Source organism: Coccomyxa subellipsoidea (assembly GCF_000258705.1).
Source record: "Coccomyxa subellipsoidea C-169, whole genome shotgun sequence".
NCBI classification, from domain to species: Eukaryota; Viridiplantae; Chlorophyta; class Trebouxiophyceae; family Coccomyxaceae; genus Coccomyxa; species Coccomyxa subellipsoidea.
The window spans coordinates 1,184,738-1,203,472 of record NW_005178026.1 but is presented as its reverse complement, the minus strand read 5'-3'; the positions used below and the strand labels follow the sequence as shown (position 1 = coordinate 1,203,472).

At 53.3% G+C, this 18,735-nt stretch overlaps 3 protein-coding genes across 3 annotated transcripts; 2 read left to right on the top strand and 1 right to left on the bottom strand.

Annotated features, from left to right (window-relative positions):
• COCSUDRAFT_38028 (hypothetical protein) lies at positions 1-10,280 on the top strand (the record flags this gene model as incomplete). The annotated part of the gene is made up of 14 exons (XM_005644482.1): positions 1-138; positions 1,666-1,776; positions 2,249-2,430; position 3,816; positions 4,546-4,671; positions 5,354-5,520; positions 6,201-6,380; positions 6,750-6,909; positions 7,410-7,562; positions 7,733-7,861; positions 8,325-8,492; positions 8,957-9,129; positions 9,682-9,805; positions 10,185-10,280. The coding sequence occupies 14 exons, from the start codon at positions 1-3 to the stop codon at positions 10,278-10,280; spliced, it is 1,908 nt and encodes a 635-aa protein (XP_005644539.1).
• Positions 10,281-11,100: 820 nt separating this feature from the next.
• COCSUDRAFT_67661 (Acylphosphatase-domain-containing protein) lies at positions 11,101-13,359 on the bottom strand. Its single transcript, XM_005644481.1, has 3 exons — positions 13,156-13,359; positions 12,865-13,002; positions 11,101-12,580 (listed from the first exon to the last, which is right to left on the bottom strand). Exons 1-3 carry the CDS (start codon positions 13,318-13,320, stop codon positions 12,467-12,469), a joined length of 417 nt encoding a protein of 138 aa, XP_005644538.1. The 5' UTR covers positions 13,321-13,359; the 3' UTR covers positions 11,101-12,466.
• A 441-nt stretch (positions 13,360-13,800) lies between these two features.
• COCSUDRAFT_38026 (chlorophyll a/b-binding protein) lies at positions 13,801-16,805 on the top strand (the record flags this gene model as incomplete). The annotated part of the gene is made up of 8 exons (XM_005644480.1): positions 13,801-13,872; positions 14,204-14,250; positions 14,375-14,439; positions 14,669-14,799; positions 15,136-15,276; positions 15,664-15,801; positions 16,301-16,378; positions 16,713-16,805. The coding sequence occupies 8 exons, from the start codon at positions 13,801-13,803 to the stop codon at positions 16,803-16,805; spliced, it is 765 nt and encodes a 254-aa protein (XP_005644537.1).
• Positions 16,806-18,735: the final 1,930 nt, after the last annotated feature.

Genomic DNA, 18,735 nt, shown 5'->3' with positions numbered 1-18,735 from the left:
ATGGAGCAGCCAGAGGAGATAGTGGCAAAGCTGCTGCCGTACCAGGGCGAGTTCCTGGCGTGGGCCGTGGGTCAGGAGCGCTCCACTGTGCGCGGCGGCATCCTCGCCGACGAAATGGGCATGGGCAAGACGCTGCAGGTTTGCACGCCCCTTCTGGCCTGTTCTGGACACCAACGTGCCAGCCTGACCTGCTAAGCATGATTTTCTGGGGACAGCGGCATGGAAAGACACGCCTGGCTCGGTCATGTCGTCCTGGCTACCGCCGGCTCCTAAGCTGTGAGCGGAGAGAACCTTGTGCTATTATGAGCTGAGGCGCTGGGCAGGTCTGATCATCAAGGAGTCCGTGGCTCCTGGCAAGAACTTTATTGGCAGTTGAAGGGCAATGCATATGTGTTTGCCAGTGCTGCAGGTTGGGCTACCACCATTAGGATTTCCCACAGTATGGCAGCTTTGAGTTGCAGCTTGTGTCTCTCGCTTGCATCAGGCAGCTGCCGTTCATTTTGTTCACCCATCTGCTATTTTGGGTGCTCTGAAAATGACTGATGCATCCCTCGCGGTCTATGCAGGCGATAACGCTGATCGTGACGCACCGCACGGACGACATGTCCAAGCTGCCCCCGGTGCAGCCGCCGCAATCCGCGCGCGCTCCAAAAAAGGCGACTGCAGCTGCGCGGCCAAAACTGGCGCTGCTGAGCATGCGGCCTAAATTGGCGGAGGCGGCAGGGAACGCCGCGCCGCCTGTGCCGGACATGTCAGCGGCTGCTGTCGTGGCGCCCTCTACGCTCGCCGTTGAGCAGCCGCCTGTGCTGCCAGAGGAAGGTGCGCAGTCTGTAGAAAGCTTGTGTCTAACCCCTAAATTCTCAGAACAGCCTCTGCCACAATCTCAATGTGCAGATAGCGCCACCCTTGCATCAGCGGATCTTGCAGTGTTGCAGACGTATACGGTAATGTCCTGGTTTGCACATGCGCGTATCCATGCGCAAAGTGGGGGTCTTGTAGGAGGGCTGTCTGGATCAGCGTGACTTGACCAGCTGCCAGAGAGCTAGAGATGTCAACTGACTCTGTTAAGCCATTGTACATGGGACGAGGTTGCTATGACATAACTGAGCAGTCCACAGCTGTGCGCTGAGATGAGGCAGTCTGTGGTGCAGGCAAGCTGGAGGCTGATGAGGATGGTGTGGAGTGGGAGAGCGTGGCCGACGAAGCGGGGCCGTCCGAGCCGCCGGCAAGCGGCGCCGGCTGCTGCGGCGGCCACCCGACCAAGGATGGTGACTCTCAGTTCCTGCATGCTGTCTTGTGATCGATGAAGCGCATCAATACTGACTTGGAGGGAGAACTGAAGCTTGTAATAGAACCTTCCCATAAGGCGTGCATGCAGAGATGTTGTCAGTGATCTATCCGATGTCAGTGGTGTGGATGTGGTGCCCCTGTCAAGCCAATGAAGGGTCTTAGGGTGTGAGTCATCGTCAGTCTGAAGCTGTACAGACTAAATAGGGATTAGGAGAGGAGGAGTTTCTGGTACTGATGGCCTGTTGGCACCTATATACTTTGTTGGGGATGTTGTAATCAGGTTCAGGGAGACAAAACCGCTGTGTGCTGCTGAAAACATGTATTGGTGTGGCAGCAGAGGCCGGGGGGTCCGAAGGGGTGGGCACAACGGAGCAGGCTTCTAGCAGCGGGGGGTATGGGCGGGCGACGCTTGTGGTCTGCCCGCTGGTGGCGGTGCTGCAGTGGCGTCAGGAGATTGAGCGCTTCACCAAGCCTAACACCCTTAAGGCATGTGCTTTTCTATTTCTTCTGTCTCTTATGTTAATGGATGTTTACCGAAATATTGAAAGTGCATGGGCACAAGATTGCAAGCAGCTGGTTGGCCCTCTTTGAAGCCAGGAGAAGCTGTATTGTGATAAGCTTTTTGAGGACCTCAGGGAATGGCAGCTGGTGGCTTGCTTTGGTGCAAAGACGGCAATCATGATTGCTGTAGTTGCATGTCTGATTGACTTCTGGTGCCAACATCAGGAAGTTATCCAGACATGGACTTTAGTATGTTAGGTGTCATTGGTGGGGTCAACGGTATAGTGTTCAGGGGCTTCTGCTACAAGGTATGAGGGTTCAGGGAACTAAGCTGTCGCGGGCGTCATTATTCCCGCGGCTGCCCGCGCGGCCGAGCGGGCAGTCACATGGGTCATATGCATGCCAGGGGTCAAGACAATTAAAGTTCAAATTTGAAACGAAGTGCTGTCCCATACAGGTGGTGGTGTTCCACGGCAACAAGAGGACGGCGGACGCGGCTGAGCTGGCGGGCGCTGACGTCGTGCTGACTACGTACAGCATAATCGAGGGGGAGCACCGGCGCTACGTGGAACCCGACAAGATTCCCTGCAAGTACTGCTCCCGTAAATTTCAGCCAGAACGCCTGGAGGTCCACCTCAGGTGTGCGCTCACTTGTTCATGTCCTCAAATTGCCTTCAAGCAAAGGCGCTGTATATGATGGGATGGGGTCATGTGGATGGAATGTTTACTCGCAGCTTTGACGGCGAGTAATGCAAGGGAGATGGGTAGGCTTATCATATACTGTAGTTCAGTGGTGCAATGACACAATTGAATGTGATGTTGTGATAGTTCTGGTTGCATGGAGCAATTTGCCGCAAATTCTTTGGGAAAATAGTACAAAGAATATGTGCACAAGGGTTGCCAAGGAGCTTGTGCCTTGATGAAGCCAGGAAGTCTGGTTCACTCGTATATGCATTGTCTCTGCGCAGGTTCTTCTGTGGGCCGAACGCCAAGAAGAGCGCGGCGCTGGCCAAGCAGCAGAAGAAGCGCCCGCGCGGCAACGGCGATTCCAAAACAAAGTCAAAGTTAAAGGGCGATGTCGAATCTGGCAGCGGCAGCGACTTGGACGATGAGTCATCCGACGCGTCCAATTCAGGTGACGAGGAGGAGGAGGAGGATGCAAAGCCCCAGAAGACCAAGAAGGGGAAAGTGGCGGCGGTGAAAGGCAAGGGAGCGAAGGGGAAGGATGCGAAGGGCAAGAAGGGTTTCGAGAAGGACGCCAAGAGCAAGGGCAAGGCCAAGGTAACATTTGCAACCTCCCGAATTCAACATGTGTAATTTTGTGGCCTTTATTAACCAAATGACCTCTAGGTGGGACGATCTGGGACAATCAAAAACACACAATTGCTATCATCCCGGCAGACTGGTCTACCGCTCAAATCTTGGTGCTGCATGTTTGTATTGTTATATATTATAATATAAAACACACCATGCAGAGCAGCGTCAATTTAAAAATGATTGTGAACTGACGCTCAGGGCACTCTTATAATTGCAATTCAGGCACTGCATGGTGCCTGCAACCCACCCACTTGAACATGGTGCAACAGTGGCTATGGTGGCTTGGGCACTCATCTGGGTATTCATCTGATGTGCATGATTATGAAGGGAGTGTATGTGCAACAGGCGGACGACAGCGATCCGGACTTCAGCGAATCGGACGCGTCTGGCGATGACTCGGACGACGCGGGCGCCGAGCGCCACAGGCAGCGGCGCGCATGGAAGTCCGCCTGGCGCGCATGGCGCGGTGAGCGCACTCATTCCTCTCTAATCCAGGGGTTGTCAAAACCCTGTACTGCTAGTCGTTAGAGCCTTAGGCTCGGAGGGCGTTGGTTTTGACTTCTGGAGGGTCGTCAGCAAAGTGCAGGGATCCAGGGGCAGCATGTTGTAGGGATGATGGAATCTGCAGGGGTGGGGCATCGTGGCGATGGTCGCAAAAGGGAATTTTGCATGGATGCATGTTTCGGTGGCTCAGCCTCAGGCTGCAGGGTGAGTACTGATGCTGTGAGCACTAAATGCCCTCTCAGCATTCTGTGGCTGGCCCAACCCATGTTTGCGCGGTTGAGAAATCCCTTCTGCAGCCATTTACCGCAGCAGCGGATGCCCACTTTAGTTATTCTTGTCTCAGGCTCGGTCTCCTCCAATAGGGGACGCCAGCATGATGGCACCCATGTAGACCCATGCTTCAGCTGCCCACATGTTGGCTCATCCGGGCGAGAACTCTGATGTTGCAACTTGCTGAGCGCATTTTGGTGTGTGCCTGCAGCGAGCGGGGGCGAGTCCAATGTGAAGGATGAGGCGTCTAAGGAGGCGGCTGAGATGATTGCCAAGGCCAAAGCCAAGGCCAAGGCCAGCGAGGGCCCCGGCGTCTCTGTGCTGCACGAGGCATGCCGCTCTCTTTCTATCTTCTTTTCTACTTTTTGCAAAGATGCTGGACGGTTTGAGCATTGTGTCTTCAAACAGGTGTGGCAGGGTCTGCTACTGTTGAAGCTATCGCATCTAGCTAAGGGCTTGTTCTGCAAGAGAGCCCTTATCAGCGCTCTTGATGCATGCGAGCTGGCTCTATTCTTTTTACAATCAATCAGATCCAGAAAATCCGCTGATCTGATCAAGAGCCGGCATGTATGGCAACCACCGCGTCTTTCTTGTATGCTACTGACAATGACATGTTGGCCTTACTAAGATCAGTAATCTAACGGTCAGTAATTGTTTGCACAGGTGGCGTGGCGGCGCGTGGTGCTCGACGAGGCGCATTCCATAAAGGACCGGCGCTGCTCCACGGCGCGAGCCGTCTTCGCGCTCAACTCCAAGTACAAGTGGGCGCTGTCGGGAACGCCCCTGCAGGCGCGCCCCTGCCCCTTGTCCTGCCAGAGAACCTTCAACAAAGCCAAACTACTTAAGTGTCTTTATGTTTTCCCCCATGCCGACAGGCTGGATAGCTGCCCAGTATATCTTGAGAGTTAGCAGGACTCGTTCGGAAGAATAGCTGGTACCTGTGGCCATACACCGAGCAGTGCTGCCTCCATTACATTATCAGGTCTGCTCTGAGAGTACAACGTTGATTTAACATGGACACAGTGCGGATCTGGATGGTGCAATTGGTGCTGTTCTGCCGGTCTTCTGCCCGCAGGCAACTGCAGAGAGTTCTAGAGCTGAGAAGGGGCTTTTGAGGGCCTCCTGCAAGTCGCGGATGAGCACTCATGAAGCGTGCTAGCAGACACTACCCCAGGCATTGACTTGTGTGGAGCAGTATTGTGTGGTAGAGCAGTATGGCCTCACATTAGCACTTTCAATCCAGGCCCCTGTCAGTAGGGGTTGTGATGCTGGAAGTTCAACGTGAGGGTTTCTTGAGATACACGCTCAGAATCGGGTGGGGGAGCTGCACTGCCTGACAGGCACCCGTTGTTAGGGTTAGCAATGTTAAGGGTGTATGACTCGTGCGCAGAATTGGGTGGGGGAGCTGCACTGCCTGACACGTACCGGTTCTTAGGGTTAGCAACGTTGAGGGTGTATGACGCGTGCGCAGAATCGGGTGGGCGAGCTGTACAGCCTGATCCGCTTCCTGCGCATCTTCCCCTACGCCTTCTACTTCTGCGGCGCGGGCACGGCCAAGAGCAGCAAGGAGGACCCCTGCTCCTGCAAGTGCATCGACTACCCCTTCTCACGCAACCACCGCAAATGCGACCACTGCGGGTGCGCCTTGCTTCTTTGTCATGTTGTCAGATGTTTTTTGGTCGAATGCATTGACCGGCTGCATCGACAACAGCAGCAGTCAGATGCAACACCCCAGTGGAGATTCGGCATGTGCGGGGGCATTGCTCACTCTTCGTCTCTCTTCACTGTCTCTGGTTGTGAGGTGAAGCTGCCAGGATGTGTACATGCCTGGCGATGACATGGCGATGATCGTCTGAATGTATCGCTTGGAAGCAATGAAGCTTTTGCTGGGAAACATATGGCTCGACATGCAGCCTTTGAGGCTGCACCGCGGAGTCAGCAGCTGTGACGCTGTGTCATACAGGTGCAACTATGCACCAATGATGAGGTTGCCTGTTCCTTAAGCTGAGAATGGGGCTCATGCCACCTCATCATCTTTCCATAGTGCCACCAGTGACCTCCATTGTCACAGCAGCCCAACATGTGTCATTCCCTATGTCACCAAAGTACACTGAACGTCATTTTACGAATATGACCCAGATGTGAATTGACACCAGTGCATGGGGGCCTGGTATGTAGTCTCGACAGGATACCTTTAGCAAGGAAATGAGTCACAAGCGCTGCTGTCATGCGACAATGATGAGGTTGCCTGTGTGCAGAGGAGATTGTGGGCAATATTATTATTATTACACGTATTTCCAGCCCGCTATCATGCGCAGGCATGGTCCGCTGCAGCACTACTGCTGGTGGAACAAGCACGTGGCCAACCCCATCAAGAAGTGGGGGTACGTGGGCAAGGGGCGCAAGGCGATGATGCTGCTGAAGCACCAGATCCTGACCAAGATCCTGCTGCGCCGCACCAAGGTCCAGTGCGCAGACGTTCTCGCCCTGCCGCCCCGGTGAGTCACCGCTCATGTCAGTGTCTTGTTGTGTCCAGCACAATTACCCAGGCAAGGGGATCTTTAGTCTATCTCTCAAGTATCAATCTACTTTCACACTTTTTAGTCTTGCCTATTTGTTGGTTGTTTCTTTCTTTGTCTGTGATGGTTGGAAAGTACATAATTGTTCTTCAAATCCTCATGCCAGCAGTGCTGTGGTAATACCGGCAATCGGCATGTCAGACTGTTCAGAATTTTGGAAAATCGTGTGAGGAGGGTACATTGCAGAGCGGCAGAGGTTGTCTCATAAATGCCTGATGTCGCATGCTTTGCCTGGCATGCCTGATCTGGCGCAATGACTAACATCACCTTTCCCACCCCCCCCTCCAGGACTGTGGTGATGCGCAAGGATGGCTTTGATGAGCGCGAGGCGGACTTCTACGAGGCGCTGTACACACAGAGCCAGGCGCAGTTCGGGGCCTATGTGAGCGCCGGAACCGTCGTTAATAACTACGCCCACATCTTTGACCTGCTCATCCGTCTGCGCCAGGTCAGGATCTCATGACCCCTTTTCTAGGGTTTGTATGCGGGGATGTTGCTCTGGGGGGCGAAATCAGTTGTTGAAAGGCTTTGAGAACATCTGCGCCGACATGGCTTCGACCTGCTGTTTGCCAGTGCGAGATGTCTGTGTCATCTGGCGCACATGCAATCTGTAGGGTTGGGGTGTCACAATTTGGGGCTTCAGACTTGCAAACAGGATGCCACAAGATCTTCTTGTGCTGGCCTTGACGCAGCGGGCATCAGCACGTTGCTTGTTACCATGCTCACCTTGTTGGAATCCCTGGCTCAGCGGGTTTGGCAGATGTTCTCTTGTCGACTGACATATGACAAGCGCATCCAGACAGAATTTTGCAGCAGAAGTGTAGGATGTAAGCGCCGGGAACCTGTCCCCTGACGAGCGCTGCACTTGCTTCTCATGTGCAGCGAAGAAGTGAGTATAAATGGTTGGGCATCTGGACAGATGTTGACAGCAAACTTTACATGATGCAGGCAGTGGACCACCCGTACTTGGTGGTGCACTCGGCCTCGGGCGCGACCGCGGCAGCTGCCGCCAGCGCCAAGGCCGCGGCCAAGGCTGCTGACGACGAGAGTGATCTCAACGGCGGCATGTGCGGCGTGTGCCATGACCCCCTGGAGCAGCCGGTAAACATACAATCATTATAAAATCAATAAATATATAAATTGGACAAACCGAACCTTGTTTTCATGAGTTGTGGGATCCTGCACCAGAGTGCGTCTTTGCTTGCTGAGGGCTTGAAGTGCGCCTTTGTGTTTTTTGTGCTTAAGCTATGCGCTGTTTTCTCTGATGGCAGGTGGTGGCCGGGTGCGGGCATGCGTTCTGCCGGGTGTGTTTGGCGGAGTACCTGGATGGCTGCTCCGGCGCCGCCTCCTGCCCCTCCTGCCAGCGGCCGCTCTCTGTTGACCTCGCCGCAGCCACGCCGGTGTGATATCTTCCAGATCTGCTCTGCTATGGCTGTCTCCTTGGCTGCTGGGGCGCTGTATTGCTTTGGGACTGGTGTGATTGCTTTCACTGGTGTGGCTGCTATTAGGTGCTTTGAAAAGAATATCTGGCAGGCTTATTCTGAAGAGCATACTGAGGGTCACAATTTTTCGCTTCCTTCATCTTCCTCTGTACCAAAGTAGCCAGTATGTGAAACCATCATTAAGTCTGGACTTTTTTGGGACAATGCATCTGTTGTGTCTTTAACGCAGTGCGCGGCTGGCGCGGCGCGGCCAGGCTGCTTTGTCCTCCATGGTTGATTTGAGTGGGAAACTACAGACAGTCTATCAATGCTTCAAAGGCTGACGCACCTGCTGTGCGCATCTGCAGTAAATCTGCAGAAAATGATTTCCAATGGAATGTATTAATTACAGGCGCCGGCGCGGGTGGCGGGGGCGCGCAAGGCGAGCATTCTGAACCGGGTAAAGCTGGCCGACTTCCAGAGCAGCACCAAGATCGAGGCGCTGCGCGAGGAGCTGCACCGCATGCTGCAGGCTGATCCCTCTGCTAAGGCGCTGGTCTTCTCCCAGTTCACGTCCATGCTCGACCTCATCTACTTCCGCCTGCAGCAGGTGCGCCCTGAAGGCGAGCGGATCGGAGGTTCTCTATGTTTGTTGTACTAGGTGAATAGAGATCAGGGGACTTTGTGAATCGCCAGGGACATGTTGTGTGCCTCTTATCTCGAATGAAGCTGGTCTTATGTACCTGCTGCAAAATTGGTGATTGCAAAGGTGTTTACGCCTTGGATGAGACTGTTTGGTCCTTCCCAGGAAGCTGGATGGACTTGATTGTGATGCTTTCAAGAGCAGGAAGCGTCAGAATATCTTTGTGCAGTATATCAACAGATGCATGCATGCACGTCTTGAGACCTCTCGGGTCCGATAAACTGCACCAGACGGGTCCCCTGGCAACGAGTGCAGGATCCTGTGCCTTGCGCTCATGCAGTGCAATCTTAATGCTGAATGCCCGTCTCAGAGAGCATCGAAATTGAAGATGACAAAATGACTAGTTCCATGAAATGAGCTTCTTTGCGCAGATTGGGATCCGGTGCGTGCGTCTGGAGGGCAGCATGAGCATGGAGGCGCGCGACCGAATGATCGACGCATTCACCAACGACCCCCAAGTCACGGTCTTTCTCATGAGCCTCAAGGCCGGCGGCGTCGCTCTCAACCTCACAGCCGCCTCCCACGTCATGCTCATGGACCCCTGGTGAGTCACTGTTTATAAAGAGGTTTCCTGCGGCGGTTTGCGTCTGATGCATGCCTTTGTCAGCAGCTTTGTGGGTTTCGGGAGGTTGGGAAGGGGTGGGTGATTCTGGGATCTGCCTATCTGCAAAAGATAAGCATTGCATTGCAGAATATAAGCATTACTTGCGCTATCGCGTTGTATATCACCTTTCATGTATCGGGGTGAAGGAATTTGGCCTGTAGCGGATTATCCCCCATCTGTCGGGCCAGCAGGCCACCCACACTGGTCCCAGCCTACCCACCAGGGAAATCTCCAAGTCTGTGCATACTCAAATAGAGAGGAAAAGAAATTGAAAAGAAGTTTACTTTGTTTCTCCAAAGTAGGCTCTATTCTGCCTGGAAATACATATGTTCTGCCTGCAAAAACAATACTGGCGAATCCGTTCCTAATGTGTCTAGCGCATCTTATTTTCCGCCAAGTATCGCATCATACTTTGAGAATTCACAGCACGCCGTGACCCTGCTTAAAACAAATGCTGCCAGGAAATTGAATGCTGCGGCTGCTGCTCTGCAGGTGGAACCCTGCCGTGGAGGCGCAAGCGCAGGATCGCATCCACCGCCTGGGCCAGTTCAAGCCCATCGCTGTGACGCGTTTCATCATCGCGGGGACCATCGAGGAACGCATCCTCAAGCTGCAGGTGGGTGGAAATCTAGGAATTATTGTTTCTTTCTTTTCCTTTTAGGGTCTAGAGACCAGGGGTGAGAGTAAAGGGGCTGGGTAGATAGTATAGGAAAACCTCAAGCACCAGGTGGGCGCTTTGCATGTCTGCTTATCTATGGATGCATTGGATTGCAGTGGAGCACCACACAGGGTGCTCCCATGGAGCAGCTCGCCGTCTGCTAGTGGGTGATCGCCAGCTCGGAGGAAATTCCTCGGTGGCCAGACACATGCCAGACGTATCAGTCACATTGTGGCTCAGGTTTGTGGAAAGAGCAGATTCTTTGCCTGTACCACTGTAGGTGCGGGTTGTATAAGCAGGATACCTGAAACGGGTGTGGTGGACTGACTCTGTGCAGGAGAAGAAGCAGCTGGTGTTTGAGGGGACGGTGGGACGCGACGCAGAGGCGCTCGGCCGGCTGACCGAGGACGATCTGCGCTTCCTCTTCGCCTGAGGATTCAAATTCGAATTCAGACGGGATAGCTGCCATGACAGGCCGCGCCAAAACAGGCCGCTGCTAGATAGGCCCAGCCAAAAATTTGTGCTTGGACAAGACAAGACAGCACCGAATAGAACAATATCAAGCTAGTGGGCTGATAGTGAAATATTTCATCAATGAGACCGCAAGCGCTGGGCGCAGCGTTGCCCATTGAGCAATTTTATCGGTACTGCATCAGAACAGGTCACAGCCTGAACAAGATAGCTACCCAAGACAGGCGCGCACGAGACAACCCTGCAATGGGGCGGCTGCCATGGCCAGCTGGGGCTTTGCTGCCACTGAAGTTACTGGCTAGGATGTGCCTGAATTGATGAACCCCGTGCGAAAGGCGGAGCGGTGTCCAGGTGTGCGCCATTAGCTTGGCACTCTTCACGGGTGAAATTGAACGGATGCAAACAGAGAGTTGGTTGCAGGGCAGATTGCCTTGCTCTCCCAAGACACTCAGCAGGCAGACCCCCTAGTGACATTCTCTCTTTGCAAGGTAACAACGCTTGCTGGTCCTGATTATTTCTACAATCTAGGGCAGACAGCGCAAATATACAATATACGACCGTTGCAGCACCTATGGCCAAGGCGCCATGTCAGCCATGTGCAAAGTGTGGCGCATGCCACTTCAAAGAAGAGTATTGGTTTGCCACCTCCGGGACTAAAGATCTCTTCTTCTTGTGTGCTCTTTTGTTTGTATTATCATGTCAAGCGGCTTGTTATTCCAGTATATTTTGGTGTGCGCCGCTGCTCTTGGCCTGTCAGTGCTAAAAAATGGGCCACATTAATCAATTATTATTATTATTACACGCTTTTCCTGCCAAGAGGCAAGGTGCGTCCTGCAGACAAGCTGCAGTTGAAGGCCGCCATAATCCTACCCCTTGTTGGACTCGCCAGATCCAAGTAAGACCCAATCAACCGTAGGCACGGTGCTCAGTATTTATATTGCCCCCCGCCAGCCGGGGCCATTCATCAATATTTCTGGTAAATTGCCCTACATGCCCAAGTTGGTCGAGTCTTTGTTTGATATTGTGTACACTATTCTTGTACCCACTGTGATGCCATACCGATGGACCAATGTAAGAACTGCTCTTGATTATTTTGAATCTGGCCCCTAGAGCTTATGGCCAGGTCTCACAGGTGCAGCGACCCACGCCCCACTTGTGCGGCACCACCAGACCACTACGCAAAGGTGGTGTCAGGGTTCTGTCTGGAGGAAATCAGCTGCCCACAGCTTACTTCAGTGATCTGCCGCAGTAGCGGCTATGGTTTGTTTGGTACCATGCATGATGGGCCGCCGATGCCATTCCTGTATGCCCCACCCCAGCCCAACTCCTGATGCTGCATACTGATGAGTCTGCCCAATCATGAGCACCCAAAGCTTCCTGCCCTGCTGGTGGCTATCCTGATGCCTCAATGAATTGCAAGCTGCACCTCCAAGTTGGGACCTTGAGGACCTCCCAATCTCCGATCCAGTCCATGACTCATCAGTGGTATCATCAAAATAAAAGTAAGGGGAGTAGAAGAATGGGGTTTCCTATTCTTCTACTCCACTCGGGAAAAGCAGGATAATCTAACCTACCAAAATCAGTTTACGGTCCCCTGGTAACGCCCGTCGCTGTCAATTGTCATTAAAAGCTCTCCTAGCTCTCCTTGTGACGACCACAACGAGTGAGAGCGTACTTGGAACATATTGCAGGCAATTTGTTTCGAATTGAGCTCACGCCGTTAAAGACGGTGCGTTGGATTGGCTCGAGTGTGCAGCATCCTACTCTTGCGATGCTGGGCGAAAAAAACTCTAATTTAATAGTGGAATCCAGGTCATGCTCTACCTAGATCTGACAAGATAGCCTTTGCTACCAGCCTGGTAGAGATCTGCAATCCTTCCAGAGTACCAAATAGCGCATGCCCTAGTTGCGCAAATGATGGTATCTGCTAGCACCAGCGCACAGCTGATGTGCTTTGCATTATGAAAGTGCTTGCAGAAATACCTTTATATTGACCTGTCACTCTGCAGGTCTCGATAAATATGAAAGTAGCCCAGAGCTCAGCTCGAAGACACAAGTGATGCACTGTGCAACAGCATGTGCCCCAGCGTTGAGCAATATGCTTCCCAGACGACATGCAGCTATCCTATCCGGTCGGCCAAATGGCGCTCATCTTCGCACAGTAAAGTCATCATATGACAGTTCCAGCAAGTCTTTTTGCTCCCGCGTGATCTCACACCGATCAATGCGCGAGCCAGGCGATCCTCTGTGCTGCAAGAAGTCCTGCACAGCATCCCACAGAATTGCTCAAAATTGCATGACATGCTGCAGGCAGGACCTGCCAAGCAATGTGCTGATTGGGCAAGGCCGCTATGCGGGGTGTGAAGCTGTTGCATTGAACGGGCATCAGATTCAGACCAAGCCGCAGAGAAAGCACTGGACTTCAGCAGGCATCTGCATTTGGCATGTCTGCTGCACAAGGATACTCAAGGCAGAGGTGATTCGGCAATGTATGGTGCGTGGTTAAGTGCTGCCAGACGCGAGATCTGTGAGGCTCTGCTGGTCACCTTGAAGAGGGCCAGCTTGGCTGTAGGACCGTGAGCTTCACCCTCCACAGAACCGGATGATGTGTTGCGCACCCACCCCACGATCCCCAGGTTGTTTGCTTCTTCAGCTGTGCAGGCCCTGAAAAATACGCCTTGCACCTGCAGGATCAGTCAAGACATTGAATCTGTGGAAAGGACCAATATTGACCAAGCGACGCTCCGATGTTGAACGAATTGCCTCATTAACACCGTTAAATGGGCAATAGAAAGTGTTCGGGCCACGGCGTGCAGATGATCTTGTTCAGAAAGCACCTTTCCAAAAACCTCGTAGTGGAAGCTCGCTAGGCTCATGTTGCCCAAGTGATCCCTTTTCAGCGATGCAGACGCCCTCGCTTGTCCTTTCGACAATGCACTTTGGACGATTCTACTCTTCTGTGAGATTTGAGCGGTTGCTGTAACCGCCAGAATGATGTGCATAGCTGATGGCAGCACGGACACAAATCTGCTTGTATGCGATCAGCACTATATATTATGGCAACTCCAATGCTCTTCTTTCAGCTCAACCAAAAGCTCCCTCCATTTGGAGCATTTTGTGCACGTGCTCGCAACACGGCTTCATGCTAGTGCAAAGTTTCTGCCACAACTTCCAGAGCGCTCTCACCTCCGCTGTCTCAAACACTCGAAAGCATTTCAACAGTGGATGCTAGGCCATCAGCTCCTGCGCCAACCGTGCGTTTGGATCAAATTTGAGAGATAGTGTCACGTGCTGTTGGGCCAATCCGTAGTGATCAGGACAAAGATACCGCGTGCCCGCACCTGCCATGGCGTGTGCCTGCACGTGCAGTGCTCGATCAAAACCGCAGGGCGAGAGCTGACCAAACCAAACCATAAACATCTTGCCACCTTTCCAGCTTTCAATTTATATTCTCTGCCGTCTCTGACGCCAAGGCTGCTACAATGGCTTCCGCCCTCCTGTCAAACAGCTTCGTCGTGAGCGCCCGGCGCACCGTCAGTTCCCCCAAGAGCAAGGTGCGACTGACATCTGAACCTGTTTCGATGGCCTGAATCACGTTATTTAAACACTGCACTGTGCTTCGGTAGATTTCTATTGCTGCACAGTGGGTCCCACTCACCTGAACAGTACAAGATGGCAATCTTGCCAAGTTGGTGGCTTCTGCCCGGAGTCTCTGACATGTCCTCGAGGCCTTCTCCAACGCCCTAGAGTATTGTTTGTTGCAGAGAAGGAACTTGAGCAGCACAATAATCGTGAATGACGATGTTGGGCTCGTGTCTTTGTGATCTTCGGGATTCATGCAGGTGCAGTCGTGCGGTGTGCCTGACAAGGTTTATTAATCTGCAGGGAAAGCAGGTGACCCGCGCCAGCATCGAGTGGTACGGTCCTGACAGGTGAGAAGACCGATCAAAACCCAAAATCATTTCCGTTGTTGCTGGCAGGCATCAGGCGCTCTGTTGCAACACTCAAGCTCCCGAGTATTTGTCGCACGTATGAAACTGGGTATCCTGTGTGCAGGCCGAAGTTCCTGGGACCCTACTCCGACGGTGCCACCCCGTCGTACCTGAAGGGCGAATACCCCGGTGAGCCCCGCTTCCCCCTTACTGCCATCTCCAAAAGACATTGTCTGACTCCATGTGCCAAATCTCTACCATAATACCAACCTGCAAGTGCCTCAAATCAAGCACCACCCATCCTGTCAGCCAGGTCAGCACCTTGCCAACCGGTACAGCTGCAAATCTCCCTAGTGTGTCAGTCAGGTGAACATGAAATTTTTGGTGGGCTGATGACAACAGCGCTACTGACTCGCAGGTGACTACGGCTGGGACACGGCCGGTCTGTCTGCCGACCCGGAGACGTTCTCGCGCTACCGTGAGATTGAGGTCATCCACTCGCGCTGGGCGCTGCTGGGCACCCTCGGCATCGTCACCCCTGAGCTCCTGGTGCGCGACCCTTTTATCTCCCCTCTGACCTTGATTTCAAACCTCTTGGACGCTAAGGCATCAGCTTGACCTTAATTGATATCTCCTGTTTGTATTGTGAGCTGCGGCTGCCACAAAAACTGTCGCTATTTCTGGTCCTGGTGCCGTCGCCGCCACATCTCCATCTGTTGCACAAATTGCCTTGCGGCCTTAACCGCGCATGTCTGCTGCACATTGCACACGTGACGCAATTTGAAGTGCTCGAGGGGAGTCACCTGGCAGAGGTGCTTGCCTCGATTGTACTGCATTGTCAGATTTGAGCGTCCCTGACAGATGCTCATGTGTCGACTGCCGCAGGAGAAGTACGGGGGCGTGAAGTTCCAGGAGGCGGTTTGGTTCAAGGCGGGCGCGCAGATCTTCAGTGCTGACGGTCTCAACTACCTTGGCAACCCCTCCCTCGTCCACGCCCAGTCCATCATCGCCACCGTCGCCACCCAGGTGAGATCTCACAGCACAAGCTCACCTTGCACTCACTAATTATTCAGTGCGAAAGGTTTAGCGGCAGGGCAAGTGTGTACAGCTGATCATGCAGCCACAGCATGCACTGCAGTACTGCATGAGATGCGCACAGGCGACGGCGCGTGCAGTGCTTTTACTTCTCGCGTGTGTGCTCTCTTCCTAATTGCATCCACCTGGTCAAGCATCTCGTCCTATTGCAGAAATTCCCTTTCTTCTTCGCCTGTGTTTCCTGCTTGCCCTAGGTTGACCACCAAACAAGTCTGACCCACATAGGACAGAAGTATAGCACACAGCTGGATGTTACTTGCCTGAAATGTGGTTTGCTGCAGCCGCTTGTCTGATTACCTCTTGCTGCCATGCCTACAGGTGATCTTGCTGGGTCTTGCGGAGGGCTACCGCGTGAACGGCGGCCCGGCCGGTGAGATCACCGACCCGCTGTACCCGGGGGGCGCGTTTGACCCCCTGGGCCTCGCCGACGACCCCGACACCTTCGCCGAGCTCAAGGCGCGGCCCTGCGCGTTCCCTCCCGCACCTTTACTGACGATTACTCGTATCTCAGTACCCTCAATACTCGTATCAATCTTGCCAATCTCAAGAGCTCACGTTGCTCGTAAGAATCTGGTTAAATCTTCCGCTTGCATGTATGGACTCTGCATGTCTGAGTGGATCAGTGTGGATCAGCTGGTGCCCCAGACTGGATCTCACAGTGCAGTACATGCTTCCATTGTGCTGCAGCGCTTGTGCTGCACCCAACACCTGGCCTGTCAGCAGCAAATGTCTTATTCGCAGAGGGCTTTGCTGCACCAGCAGGGTGGTCTGCTCACAGCTGCGCATTCTGTTTTTTCGTAAGGGACTTTGCATAAAAAAATGATGAGTGCATGCATCCCATTGTTGCGGAAGTACTCCCTCATGGCACAGCCTGAGTATAGGGCTAGGATTGCAATGGAGCTGGATCAGAGGCGGTGGCTGCAACAACTGCTGACTGCTGTCTCTGCCGCTACAGGTGAAAGAGATCAAGAACGGTCGCCTGGCGCAATTTGCCGCCCTCGGCTTCTTCGTCCAGGCCATCGTCACCGGAAAGGTACTTGCACTTGCCCATTCTGTTCTCACACTGCATGCTACCACCTTGTCAAAGCGCCATCCATATTGCAGCATCCTGTTTGCTCTTCTTCAGCTTGGTTAGGGCACCCCCAGGAGCTGCCTTCCAGCCTTCATTTTTTTCCACTGCTGCGCCAAGGCTTTCACAGCACTCCGCAGCACTCCATATGTGGCACTTGTGACTGCATGCTGTCCAGGCCTTCAGTTGAACTGCCTTGGCTGAGGGGGTGATGGTCGGTTTCAGCTGTTTTTGCAACAGTTATGCTGTCAAATTTGAATTTGGATGGATAGTCAGAGGGTGCTGCATGCATGCGCAGGGCCCCATCCAGAACCTGGAGGACCATTTGGCCGACCCCTTTGCGGTCAACGGCTTCACTATTGGGGCCCAGAAGTTTGTGCCAGGCAACTGAGTTATCATGAGTCATGTTTGCTTGCGCTGGAGTGTACTGTATGAGAAGATCACTTTCGAGAGGGGCTGCGGCAGTGTATGTGTGATAAGCTGTACAGAAGATGTTTGTTTGCGGAGTGTATCGGTGGGGCAGAGGCCTGCGCTGTGTTGATTTGTGAAGTCGAGCCGACTGGGTTATCAGATGGGAAGATTACACGTGTAAAAAGGAGAAGAGGAGCTGTATGCACATGCCTAGACAAGTCATGCCCATGGAATATAAATGCAAAGCCATTGCATGAGCAAAGCTCTAGCACAAGCCATGCACTAGCATATCAGGACGCCTCATACCTCACATTGGACAAACTAATGCAAAATCCCAATGCATAGAGCATCTCGCCTTTCAGTCGCAATGCTGTGCCTTATGTACACGCTCCACTTTGCCTTTGCCATGCGTTAATCAGAGAATAGATCCTTAGCACACCAGCACTATGCTTATCACAAGCAGGCATCACACACCACAGTGCCCAGAAATGGCAGCAACACCAACCAACAAAATCTCTTTGGCTGGAACATGCCAGACACTACCATCGCACATCAAATATCTACAGGGATTCTCACGCATCGCTGGAAAGCAGATTCCAGATCAGCATCCAGCAGAGTGCTGTAGCTGAAAGAAAGCCAGTTAGGTCCAGACCGCATCCGTTGTCGATGCAGCACTCTGAAAATAGACGGGACAATGGATGTCCCTCCCTCCATTCGTCACTCAATGAAGCTGCAGTAGATGTAATCGATTTGGTGCAGCCTCCTTCAGTGCACTACAACTAGCCCCGATTGGCCCAGCTATCATCAGACACAGACTCCATTCCCAGGGATATTATTTAAGTATACGTAAGAGGGCCGATCGGCCACTGACACAGCCAGGTTCAGACATCCACATGCACAGCTGTTGCGAATCGCTCCAAAACAACCCAGGAGGTCTCATAACACTCAGCAAACTTGATGACAAGCTGCAGGGGTTTGCTCATCGCCTGCTCACTTCTCTGAAAGGGACGTGGTGCATGACAGATCAGAGAAATTGCTACTGTTCCAAAGATGGACGGCCTGACACCCCTTGACGCAGCTTTGCACCTGTCCTGCCACACATGCCTGCCCGTACATCTTCGAGTAGCTACAGCACAAAAAACCGTTCATTCTGCAGCGGCTCATATCACACAGCAGCGCACTGAGCAGCAGCTGTCAGCTGATGTGGCGCGCTGACATCAGCAGCAGCAGCACTGAGCTGTCAGCTGATGTGGCGCGCTGACATCAGCGCCAGAGCCCTGCGGCGGACAGCTCCTTGGCGAGCAAGTCCAGGAAGACGTCTGATTTGGCGAGCGCGGCTATGGCCTGCCGCAGCCGCTCCCGCTGGCCGCCAGCTGGCGATGCCGGCTCCGCCTGTGCTACAGCGTTCCCTGCTGATGCAGATGCTGGCGTGGATGCCCCTGCCGCTCCAGCAAGTCCGGCCCTGTGCAGCGCAACCGAATATGAATTCTGCCCCGTGATTTTTTACCATACAGGAATGCTCTCTAACATTCCTCAATCCTGCCGTAAGACACTGCACAGCAGCAATCCCGCTCAGCAAGGGTCCGGGCAAAGCCCTGACCTCCATACAGACAGCCAGAAGAGCAGGGGCATACTGAGACACGCAGCAGTTGGGAGCCCATAATCACGAGCAAGGAGCAATGCTGGGACGAAAACAGGCACTCATGCACAGGTGCTGGCCCTGCTGGCTTCTAAAATGCCACCACAAGCCAAGGATCAGGGGCAGATCTGGCTCACGACTGAAAGACACGTGGATGGCCCAGAGGAACACAGAGCCATCCATGTCTCCATTGCATTCTCCAGGACATGGAACTCAGGATCCAGAGACATTCGCAATTGCAGGAGGTATCCTATCTGACTACATCTCTCAG